This window comes from Lissotriton vulgaris, chromosome 1_1 (genome assembly GCF_964263255.1).
Source record: "Lissotriton vulgaris chromosome 1_1, aLisVul1.2, whole genome shotgun sequence".
Taxonomy (NCBI): Eukaryota; Metazoa; Chordata; class Amphibia; order Caudata; family Salamandridae; genus Lissotriton; species Lissotriton vulgaris.
In genome coordinates, this window is record NC_141685.1 from 1,116,052,503 (window position 1) to 1,116,065,316 (window position 12,814).

The 12,814-nt window shown below is 46.9% G+C and overlaps 1 protein-coding gene across 1 annotated transcript in view; it reads right to left on the reverse strand.

Moving 5' to 3' along the window:
- The window catches only part of LOC147748716 (uncharacterized), a 341,752-nt gene that overhangs the window by 269,048 nt on the left and 59,890 nt on the right, over positions 1-12,814 (reverse strand). The window contains exon 6 of the mRNA XM_086936477.1: positions 12,035-12,216. Within this exon, the coding sequence (XP_086792603.1) occupies positions 12,035-12,216 (182 nt within the window). The remainder of the gene's footprint in view (positions 1-12,034; positions 12,217-12,814) is intronic.

Here is a 12,814-nt window from a genome sequence, read left to right on the forward strand (position 1 = left end):
GTTCAACCACTTCCTCACCAGTGCGGGCAGCATGTCTTGGCATTCAGAGTCTAGCTTCAGGGAGCCACAGCGCCCCTCTGCCCCTCGACTGTCTCCTAACTCCTCTCTGCTCAGCCTGTCCTCGGTATGTGGCTTCCACCATGCCCCTCCCCCTTCCCTGAAACTTTTTTCTCTCTGTTTCTTTTCTATCAACACTCTTCTCTTCATACGTTTTTTTCTTCTACATTCTGCCCCTTCTTTACCCCACTCACTTTTTGCCCCACTCGCCTTCTACAGCCTGTGTTTTCTACTCCCGTAGCTACTGAAAGTTGTTCCTCGTTTGTTCTTCTTCCAAGGCTGCTGGATTACCTCTCCTCTGTTCCCATCCCTCTTCTCACTTTCATATGCTTTCCTCTGTTTCCATTCCTCCGAGTTCCTAGACAGGAATGTGGCTGTAGAAATGGCGGTGGATGGAAGTGCAGTGCAGTCACTACTTCGTACCTAAATTAGACAGCACGCTGGAAATAAAACTAGGATTCAAAGAGGAGCTAGAGATGGAATGTGGCCATTTGTAATAGAGGTGAGCCTCCCTACTAAAGCCCCAAAGTTAAGAGTTGGCCGGGCAATAATGTCTGCATCGTGTACCATGGAATTGTTGGTGCTTACTTACACAGTACTGGTCAGTCACCTTTCCCTAGTCTTAACTCTGGTACCTTTCCAATATCAACATATGTAATAAGATTATCAAGCAGTTGCCATTTCATCTCAGAAACTAGCTAACAGTGAGTAATACATAAAAAACTCAATCCACAAATCCATTTGTTCACCTGTGTTCAAGTTAGTTGCACTAATAAAAGCACTTGTGAAGGCCAAATACAAATTCATAAAATCAGAATTGGTGGAATTTTAGTTTTATATATGGGATTTTCAAACACAGAAATTCTGCCAGCACAGTGGAATTACTGTGTTCACAATCTGTGGGTTATATGCAGGTTTGTAGGCGTTCAAGGGAGGTTACACATCAAAAGTGGGCAAGCAGCAGCAAACTTGTAGGCCTGAGAATTTACAAAAACCCTGTGCCAACCACTCTAGATGGGCTAACACAGTTATTCTGGTCAAGTAAAGTGTATCTACACCGTGTTATTTGGAAGGAGACACACACAAACGCAATATAGGTGCCCTACAAGAGGTTACACTGTAGGAAAAAGGTTTCCTCTGAAAAACCAAAACAATTGTTTAATGTGAAAATAACCATTTGCGTCACATTTCCTTCTGCAGAAAGTTTCACATTTATAAACAGAGATAACACAATGTATAGTAAATGTTCTTTAAAAGAATATGGAACCATAAATATTACTATCATTGACATCACAATATAGCTATCGGAAAAGTACAAGCAAACGAGGTTCAAAATTGTGAACCAGTTCATATTAGGGATACAATAATGTTTGATTCTTCAAATAACAAACGCCATCTTAACAAGCATTTTTTCTCATGACATCGTGTTTGCACTTTTCTTAAAGCAGACATTATTTCATAGGCATTTTTCCACAAAGTAAATTAAACAGCAGCTGATTTGAGAGCAGCGAAATAATTTACCACAGCATGGTCAATCAAATCAGATTAAAATAAGAATCCAACACGAGAGTCTTCTCTATTTAACGTCTAATGTATTGATTTTTAGTCTATCAATAGTCACACCCATAGTATAAATTGAACAGCACTGTCCTGGAGGACTTTTTTATACACTATAGACGTGCTTCACACATACAACCACACACACACAACCACATCGTCAGTGCACACTTTCACCAGGCACAGACGCCATCAGCCAGTGCACGCTTTCTCCGGGCACAAACACCACCAGCCGTCAGTGCACACTTTCACTGTGCTCAAAAACCACCAGCCGTCAGTGCACGCTTCCACCAGGCACACACCACCAGATGTCAGTGCACGCTTTCATCAGACACACACACACCACCAGCCGGCAGTGCACGCTTCCACCAGGCACACACCACCAGACGTCAGTGCACGCTTTCATCAGACACACACACACCACCAGCCGTCAGTGCACACTTTCACCAGGCACACACACACCACCAGCCATCAGTGCACGCTTTCACCAGGCACACACCACCAGCCATCAGTGCACGCTTACACCAGGCACACACACCACCAGCCATCAGTGCACAATTTCTGCAGGCACACACACCACCAGCCATCAATGCAAACATCAATTGTTAATGCATCCACAATGAACTATTGCAGCAATCGCAGTTTGGCACACTTTACTTTTAAACATATTCATCTAAAGCACAGCATGCCACCATTGCTACCAAAATAAATACACATTTTTTGGGCCTACAATTTATAGACTTTTGTTGCAATTGGTGTTGCAATAATTAGCAATGCCAATAGCTCAAACGTAATTAATGAGAGACCTATTGCATTGCAAATGCTTGTTTATGTTCTTCAAATGGTGCCCTCATCTATCCTCTCACTCGCCATTTGTATAACAGGTACCTCTTCTTGCAGACCATTGTACCACCCTCACCTCCCCACTAACACCTGGGATGTATAACACCACTATAACAGTCTCATCTTTTCTCTCATGCACCAGTTGTATATCACACATCTCTTCTCGCAGACTGATGTAACACTCTCATCTCTCCTCAAACACTAGGTGTATATTACACATATCCTCTTACAGACCACTGAAGCATGCTCACCTCTCCTCAAACTCTAGGTGTATATCACACACAGGGCTGGCTTTAGGGCAGTGTGACTAGTGCAGCCACAAACCGTGCACTGACCTTGAGAGGTAGTGCCCTGTGTTTAGTGATAACATGTGATCTAAAAAACATCTGCAGCAGAGCTCCTTGTGTGTCCAGCTTTCAGTTAGCAATAAAAATGTCAAGATAACTCTTGTGATTAATGTTCCCACTAGAGAGAGACAGAGATCGAGTTTTGTCCAGTGGCAGGTCTGACTCTCCATAAAGTAGTAAAAGAGGGTTAAAGTGCCTGCTGCAATGAACACGTGCAGTGCAGATAACAAATATCTATTTTATGTGGATAGCCGAGTGAATTACTGATTTTGTCACAAAGATACTTTTGTCACTGCAGTTTATAAGATACAACCCTAATATAGAACAGTGACAGTTACAAACTGTCAGCAAAGAGTTGCATGTAAACTGAATAAAATAGGCTAGGATGTTATGTTTTTTTTACCCAGTCTTTTATTGTCTATTCCTAATGTTGCTAAAAAGGTATGTTTGGGTAAATATACATTCTTATTAGTAAATATATCCTTTACCAGTGCTTTAAAATGTGTGAGAGAGGAGCTATGGAGAGATGAGGGGCACCTTTACACGGTGTTAGTGAGGGGATCTGAGGAGGAGGTCATGGGTGGGGGATGAGGGGCGCCAAAAAAGATTGTCGCACTGAGCCCCACCAGTTACAAAGCCGGCCTTGATCACACAACTCATCTCCCACACTGCTGTAATACCCTCACCCTTCGTCTCATGCACCAGTTGTATACTCAAATCTCACGGACAACGCTGTCAATCAATCAATCAATCTGGATTTATAAAGCGCGGCTAATCACCCTATAGGGTATCCAGGTGCTTGCAGGTCCAAAAGGCTTATCCAAACAGCCAGGACTTGAGGGCTATTCAGAATTCCAGAAGTGAAGTGACTTTCCGCAGGTGCTTGAGGAGGTTGTTTCAGGTCTTTGCTGCGATGTTGGAGAAGGTGCATCCTCCACTTCTGCTTCAGTAGATGCCGGGAGTATGGGCAAGTGAAAGGGAGGCAGAGCATAATCTTCACGATGGTTGGTGGAAGTTCAGGTGGTGGTTAATATAGGCAGGTCCTTGGTTGTGTAGAGCCTTGTGTGCATGGGTCAGCAGCTTGAACTGGCATATATAATACTCACACCTCACCTCAAGCCCCAGGAGTATATTACATATCTCCTCTCGCAGACTGCTGATATACCCTCACCTCTCCCTACAATTCTGGGTACACAACACACACTTCCTCTTTCAAACCGTTATAAGAGGCACACTTGTCTTCTCACACATCGAATGTATGAAACACACCTCCTCTTGCAGACCCATGCTAACGCCCTCATCTGTCTCCTCACACACCGGTTGTATAAAACACACTGTGGTGGATCCCCCGAGGCATTGCCCCCTTACGACCGGGAGTGCAGCGATTTTTCCAACATGGCCGCCGAGTGGCCCAACACAGGAAGTAGCAGTAGCAGTGCAGTCTTTTCATGACGCGAGGAAGCCACGCCCATCAAGGAGGGACAAAATTAAGGAAGGGAGGAAGACGCCGAATTCGAGGAGATGGTGTGGAAAAACCAGAGGCGGCTGGTGACATTTGAAAGTGGTGTGGCGTAAAATTATTGTTGTACCGCACTACGGCGAAAGAGTGTAGTGAGCGAGCACAAACAACCTACGGGAGGGTAATTTTGAAAAAAGAGTGGACAAATTATGCTTTTTCAAGCAACCCTAAGGAAGCAGGAAGGTTAATAAAGCAATACAATTGAATTATGTATCATTTAAGAAATTGCTGGGTGTTGGATTTTTTTAGGGAGGTGTGAACGGGACACGCCCCCTACTTCACCTAGTCCGCCATATCACTCAAGGTCCCGGACATCTCCGACCGATCCTCCGGTCTCCCAAGCATCTCGGACTCCACCCTTCTCTCCTTCTTTGCAGGACCCAATCACGACAAGCGGAAAACAGGAAGCACTCCCGAGTAACCCCGGAAGTCCATCCCCCTACTCGGAGCCGGAACACGGAAAAACGAAAAGCGAGGACGGCAGTTTGTTCAAGGAGTTGGACTCGTGGCAGGAGACAGCTTGCAGTGAACCTGAGAAGAGAGTCGGTGAAGACGAGGAAGACGAGGAAGTCTGGACCGAGGACTGGTGGAGTCCGGTGGAGGATGCTGGAGAGCGGCCGCAACTCACGGGAGGGTTGCGGCAGGGCACGTGAGTAACGAACCCTTTGTATATTGAAGAGTGTAAATAGCCGTAGCTTAAAACAGTCATGATCGCTCGTTTGCACTCTCACTGTATATATTGTATAGTACCCGTTCCGTCACGGATGTCACTGTACAGACTCCCCGCACTTGTTCACGCTCGCATCAACCCCTCTTTTTCCCTGACACTCCTTTTCCTTTCCCTCTTGACCCGTTCCCTACCCTCCTCACAGTCCGTTCTTATCCCACACACCCAGTGACGGTATTCAGTACCAAGGCAACCTAAAACAGTCAAACTAACTGCCCTTTCTCTTTCTCTCCTTCCCTACTCCCGAGGAACCATCATCCCAGTGACCATCCAACTGGAGCTGCTGGACGACCCCGACCAACACCCACCGAAGAACCGGTCCTTCCGAGGAACTACTGTGACGACCTACGACCAAGCATCATCCCGAAGCCATCCCTGTCCTTTTTTCTCTCTCACAAACTAAAACCTCTGTACACTAAGAATAAAAACCGGCTCAGAAATAGCCCACTATATACGGCCTCCACGCCTGTTATTCCGGTCCGCACACAGCCCACGATCACAGGAGGTTGTTACACAGAGGACCACACAGGTGTTGAGAGTGTGGCAGAAAAAAGTATGGTAACAGACAGCAAGATGGAGTGTGGAAGAGAGAGCTCACCTGTGCTAACTTTTACAGTGTCCACTGTTTCTGACACCTCACACTATCCACCAATGCCACCTTCACACGCTGCCCATGAGAGCCAGCTCATCTCTGCCCACCAGTGCCAGCTTCACACTGTCCTCACCATTGCCTGCTTGTTGGAATTCAGAATGCTGTGAACTGTCATATAAGGCCTCTTTGAGCCGCCACTGAATGAAAAAGGGAAGGAAGATGCCATATACATCTTTAAAAATTCGAAACTGTTACCATGTTTGAAATGCCTAGAATACTATCAGCCAGTTTTAGGGTGAAAGTGCTTTAACTGTGTTGCTGTCCCAGTTTTTTGACAAGAGTGATCTCCCCCATTACTAATCAGCAGACACAAATTAACTCAAACCTGAGAAGAGGGTCATGGAAGGAGATATCGAGAATGTTAGGGCATGTAGCAGAAACGTGAATGAATAGGCTTTACTGCAGGTTAGAAAGTGAATCAGGTAACTCGTTGGGTTAATGTGCCTATTGTGGAGCTCTACGGTTCATTAAAAGCTCAGTTGAACCAAGTCTTTAAAGTTTAGCGACTTTAAATACTAAATGCTCCTACACAGATCTGTGTGTAGCCTGCAGGCCCCATGTTCTAATCTCAGTCAGACATCTTAGTGGGTAAATGCACCTGCCGCAGAGATTTGTGTTGTGTACAACATATGGATCAGAGGTTCCAAACACAAGGAGACAGATCAGTGGGTTGATGCTCCTACGGCTCTGGATCCAGTTGATAACTAGACCGAAAACTCACACCCCGTGAGCACTGCACCCCAAGAGCCCTAAGGTTAAAGGAGAAAATGTAACCAATGAACAGATCACTTTTAAAGTTCACCTCGGTTACACCACAGGCCACTTCAAGCTCCAGTCACCTAAGCCCTGCCCCTGCATTTTAAGTTGTGTTACATTTGCTACCGTCGGCATATGTCCTGCATTGTCCTTATGATACAATGCTCAGGATGTTACACCACTTCCACACTAAACAACTGAGGAGCTGAAACACTGCATTGGTCGGTGTCAAGCCAAAGGCATCATTCCACTTAAGAAAAACCCATCTCAAGTAAGCACATGCATAGAGGAATATCGTAGCGCTAGAAAAACCGATAAGCCATATACAAATTTCTAAACACACACATAAAAAATCCAAGAATTTTTTCTTTTTTAAACAGGCTTAATGATGTAAAATTACATTTCTTGGGAAGGACTCGCAGACAGCCAGGCGCTCCATCTGATTCTAGTTTCTGGCTTTTCACTATTTCAGCTCCACGCTACAGTCAGAAGGACAATATTGATTTAATGTCGCCATTAAGAGAACGGGTTAGATGGAGGGTAGGGTGGGTAAGTACATTAAGGGAAAATGAGACAGTGTGGGAGACCGGGCAGTTTTCTTTAGACATACTATGGAAGACGGGACCATGCAGTGGGGTGAAGGGAAGGGGAGAACTCATTTAGGCCTTGGCAGGGACCCGGCGGTACGCAGTTAAAATGGAAATGATGACATTGCGAGGGAAGAGCGGGAGTAGGGGGGTGGCTAAGGCCCGCAGAATCAAAGCAATAATAAAGTAAACAATCATCTTATCTCCGACTGAAGGAAAGCCAAACCTGTGACCTGACTTGTACGTCTCCCGACTCTGCCGATGCAAACGCAGCTTTCTACCAAGAGAGTTTCCCGCCTTCTCAGGAATCCAGGCCCCTTCCAGAAGCTTTAATTATTCCACAACCATGCCCCTGCACAAAACAGGGCAAGCGGTACATGCAGATGTTTAACCTTACTCAGAGAGTATTTGGCCTTCGTGAGTGAGCGCTGCATTCCATTCCTCAACGCCCGCTGCAGTTGCGGCTGGCATGACGGGCGGGTGGAGAGAGGGGTTGGAAATGGGGTTGTGTGTGTGGGGGGGGCACGAGGGGTTTGTATAATTAAAAATATATAATAAAATAAAACTTAACTCACCTCAGCTTCTGCCTTCTGTATAGGTCCGACTCCCGCCGTCCTGCCTTTTCAAATTTCTACAGGCAGCTCTCGTTGCGACATCATCAGCCTCCCTCCCTCCCCTCCTCCAATCAAGATTGGCGAGATGCAGTTGAGCGCGCCCCACTCGGGCCATTTTCTCAAAATAGGGAGAAAAAGGGAGAGTGGGCGGTCCTGCTCGAGGGCAGGGGGGAGCGGCTTGCCAGCTGTTGTTCATACTGACTGTTTGGGTGGCCTCAGGCTGCCCAAACAGTCAGTAAGAACAACAGCAGGCAAGCCACTCCCCCCTGCCCTCGAGTAGGACCGCCCACCCCCAACCAGGAACCTCTGCTTTCTCGCCGTGCGAGAAGGCAGAAACAAAGGTAGTTAATACCATTTCTGTTTCTGCCTTCTCACACGGCCAGAAAGCAGTGGGGCAACGCCCCCATGCCCCAATGGGGGAGCCACCCGGAGAGAGAGAGAGAAACAGAACCAGCACGACTGGTGAGGAGGAGAGAAGGCGTCTGAGAGAAGAAGACAACTCACGACTCGAGGACAGCTGCGGAGAGGCAGAGGGACCCAGGACACCAGAAAACCGCTCTCAGAGCATCACAAGCGAGACCGGCACTCCGAGGGGAAACGAGGAGGTGGGTTCTCACCCTACCAGGCCCCGGAAGGTTGTGGGTTCAGGCAAGTGCCAGCTGCACGCTCCTTTACTTTAAAGGGCTGGTGGGCAGGGTTAAGGGCCACACAAAGCTCAACACATTGATACCACCCACTTAGGCACTGCACATTTAGGGCCCCTGGTGAAGATGCACTTACCCCACCCAATTGTTTGTACAAACAAGCATTTACAATGCAATAGGTCTCGTAGCCTTAAAGTTTGAGCTATTGGCATTATATATGACAATGTGTTGCATTAATTTGTTAGCAAACTCTGAATTGGTGTATAAAGATGATTTGCAAACTGTCAAATGTTGCTGAATAGTAAGCAACGTTGTGAATAATATTGTTTGCTAGTCATCCTTGGGTACCAGAGTACTTCACTTGAGGCAGAGGTATTAGCTTTAGACTACAGGTGCCGGTGCCGCTTGAGCTCGAAACAGGGCCAGCTTTAGCAGTGGTGCTGCCCGGTGCGACATACTTTTTTGACACCCCCGCGTCCCCCTTCCCCCACCTCCTCCTCTGATTCCATCATTACCACCGGGTAAAAAGTGGACCTCAGCTTCCCTTAGGCCCTCTCTCACATACATTTCATTTTCTTTATAGTGCTGGTAAAGGCTGGCTTTACGAATCCGCTCAGATATCCACCCAAACCCCGATATGTTCTTTGCAGCAGATTAACCCTCTGCACTACTTTATGGTGAGTCAAACCTGCTACTAGACAAACCTCTGATCTCTCTCTATCAGGAACATTAATCACAAGTTATCATGACATTTTTATTGCTGCCTGAAAACTGGATTTACAAGGAACTCTTCAGCAGGTGCTTTTAAATTGCATGTTACTGTTTTAGTAAAGTTAGAGCTTCTTTGTAATGAAAAAAAAAAAAGCCGCCGAGTTTCATGGAAATAATTAAAAAAATAAAAGTCAAAATGAATGAAGGCCCCTAGAAAACTCCCACATGTTTAATTTCAGAGCACTTACGCCGGGAAAAAAAAACACATGCATCCAATGCCAACAATATGAGTAAGAAATTCAGAAAACCATTCTCAAGCAGTTAAGGTACTACAAAAAGACTTAACATCAGTAGAACATATAAAGATCTAAATACTGAAAATCAGGTTGGCGTGAAATTCATATTCAGCCCTACACAGGCAGCCATGCTTCAGCTACTCGGTACTGATCCGCAGAGGGCCTTGAGCAACATACTGGGTAGTATAAGGATTCTCTCTAGAAATGTCCTAGGGGAGGAGAAGAAACGTCCAAATACTGACACACCCTGACACTAATACAGAAATGCCCAGGGGTATGTATGGTTAGCTGATCAATACCATTATCAATGTGAATCAAGTTCAGGCTCTGGCAGTTCCAATTACTAAAACTACTGCAGTTTGTATGCATGAATGAAGTAGATAATATATGCAGATATCAGAACCTCGAGCAGATTTCTTAAATAAATAAAAAAGGAAGGAGAGACACTAGTGATCTTCTTGGTCCTGATGAAGGCTGTTAGACATGTATGGGCAGAAACAATCAGCCTTAACATGGCATTGTAGACCAATAGACGCAGGTGCACTAAAAAACTACAAGTGACCGCTTTTGTTGACATAAGAACCCAGGATAACAATGTACTGGGAATAGGGATATTTATCAGCAGGCCCGGACTGGCCGTTGAGGGCACCGGGCAATTCCCCGGTGGGCCGCATGGTTGGGGACCGGTTTTGGGCCCCTGGGGCCGTTTTTGTTACAGGGCCGTTATGCTGCAAAAACGGCCCTGTAACAAAAACGGCCGAAAACCGGCCCTGTCACAGAGCGCGGTCGCACCTCTCCCCCCTCCCCTCTCCTCCCGGAGGAGGGGAGGGGGGCCGGCCGAGCACTTTGCCAGGGCCGGTTCTGGTTCCCAGTCCGGCCCTGTTTATCAGGTGTAATTAAAAAAACTGTCTGGAGGTTGAGACAGTCAACAAAAAAACTAAACTGTCGGGGTAAACCTGGGACGTGTGGTGACCCTACTTTCTACAAATGTAATTGCTAAAACTATACAACTCACTGCAACCACATTCTGAAGTATTTTACGTTTGTATTATTATTATTATAGTAAGCTACATGCTCAGCCGCACAATTAACAATATACACTCTACTGGCTAAAAAACACAACTAATGTAACTGAGTGAAAGGCATTATAATAAACATAAATAGGCAGTTACAAAAAGTAACTTGTACCAACTAAACGTTCTTAATAGTAGTTATTTGGGTAAACAATTCCATACGTGATCAACTGCACCCGTGAGACACTTCACTTCACAAGCCACCGGCAACGGATTCACAGGCATTTCAACTGTACTTGGAAAAGTGACAGATGCCGACTGAAAAGGGATTAGTTGCAATTTCCTTCTACTATTGACAATTTACATGTGTGCGTTGTGTCAGTTGTTGCACAGGAAACACACACACATAGACAAGGTAAGTGAAATAGTTGTATTTGGAAGAAACGTAGGCAAAAAAAAAAACAGTCCGAGTGTGCAAAGCAGGTACATTTAGGCACGCCCACGGCAAAAGCCGAACATGTCGGGACATAAAACACTGAACGTTTTCCCTTACCGTCAAAGGCAGCTGCCTCCTCTAAGGGAAAGTCCAGAGGAACTTTCAGCTCAGCCTTCCTCATTAGTTTGTTGTCCCATTGCTCAGCAGTGAAATGGTCAGCAGAAGACAACCCTGCACCGGCATCTCCGCGATTCATCGTGCTCTGTGAGCAGCTTTCCCACGGCAGAAAAACACCCTTAAAGCTGCTCTCCCAAAGCCGCCCGCTCAGCTGTCCCACCACCACATGGAGCAGCGACAGTTGCAACAACATGTGAGCGAAACCGAAACCTTCCGTGGGGCGGGACTTCCGTCTTCGGAAGCCTGCGCACGCGCCCACGGAGTGCCACGGAGAGAAGCAGTGCTGGTGACGCGGGGCTCCCATGCCCGAGGGAGAGCCCCGCGGTGGCGGCTGAAGTCCGGAGTGGCGGTAAGTGGGCTTTACTTGTGGGGGGGGTGGGGGAGGGGAGGTGCGCTTGTGTGTGTGTGTGTGTGTGTGTGTACGCGCTCGTGTGTGCGGCGGAGGGTCTCTGTATGTGTGTGTGTGTGTGTAGGTGCGCTCGTGTGTGTGTCTCTGTGTGTGTGCGGCGGGGGTGGGCAGGGGTCTCTGTATGTGTGTGTGTGTGTGCGTGCGTGTGTGTAGGTGCGCTCGTGTGTGTGTCTCTGTTTGTGCGCATGCGTAAGCAGGGGGAGGTGTGGCTGTGTGGTACATCTTTCCAGGAGAGGAGACAGGAGCTGTCCAGAGCGAGCGTGTTTGAGTGTGCGTGGCCCGCTCAATTCCGAGCGCGCGGCCAGCTCCTGTCTCCTCTCCTGGAAAGAAGACTCGCTGGCTAAAGGTCTCTGGCGAGACCGCGCTTCGCGCGGCTAACGCCTACAAGACCTAAACAGGAGTAGCCTGAAATTGTCCTTTTCTTTCTTCTTCCATACCCTCCCGAGTGCTGCACCCTGGACAGGAACCAAGCAGAGAAAGAGAGGAAGAGAGAAGAAGACCTCGAAGGCAACCAAGAGACTATCAAGGAGGAAGGAGCCTTGTTTAATTTAGTGTCTGCAATAAAACCCTCAAACCTTTCAAACGACTGAGCGTCATACCAACCAAAAGGGGGGGGAATCAAGATAGTCCCCACAGGGTCACGTGACAACACACACCCTCCTCACACCCCAGGTGTGTAACACACTCACCTCTCACCCCGCAGCCTAGGGCTGGTCTGTATGACACTGAGGTCGTAGAACTTGCTTCCTCGCTGAAAGTCGGTGCCGGCCGGGTCCATCCTCCACAGACACTCCACTCTCACCTGTCTCTTGCAGCGCGCTGCGAGCTGCACACAGCTGCGCAACTCCACTGCACGAGTCCTGGTGTCTGTCTGTAAGAAGAGAAGAACATGGCTGAGACTTTGGAGGGAGGCCCATTGTAAGCCACAAGTTAAATACACACTTCTGATAGACACAAGAGACACAAAGAATCTCACCACCTGGCCAGGCTAGTAAAATAATGACTACCTAGAATCGAGGTAAACACACAAAGCATGATTAATGGCAGTACTCGAGCATAAAGCACTCTGAAACAATGAAGAACGCAAACAGAAGTGACTGATGACCAAGTGCACAGTCAGTGATCACAGACAACCAACCTTACTTTCTAAGTGTATAAATATACTGGTGGACGTGTGAGTCAGGAGACTTTACAGATTTACAGACAACTACTTTTTAGGTCTCGCCTTACAGACAGCTTTTTCTTTCTGTTGTCAAAAGACGTACTGTGGAAAATACCAATACTTGAAGTGAACCTTGGGTCATCCCATTGCATATCATTGGTTATCTTTTTTGTCAATCCTATTTGCTTACTTATTATTCAATGATTTTCCTTCCTCTTGTTGTGTCTGTCCCTCCCCTGGAACATAGCTTCTTTACCATTGTTTTGTAGTAGACTTGTATCTTTCCACTGATCACATACAGGCAACC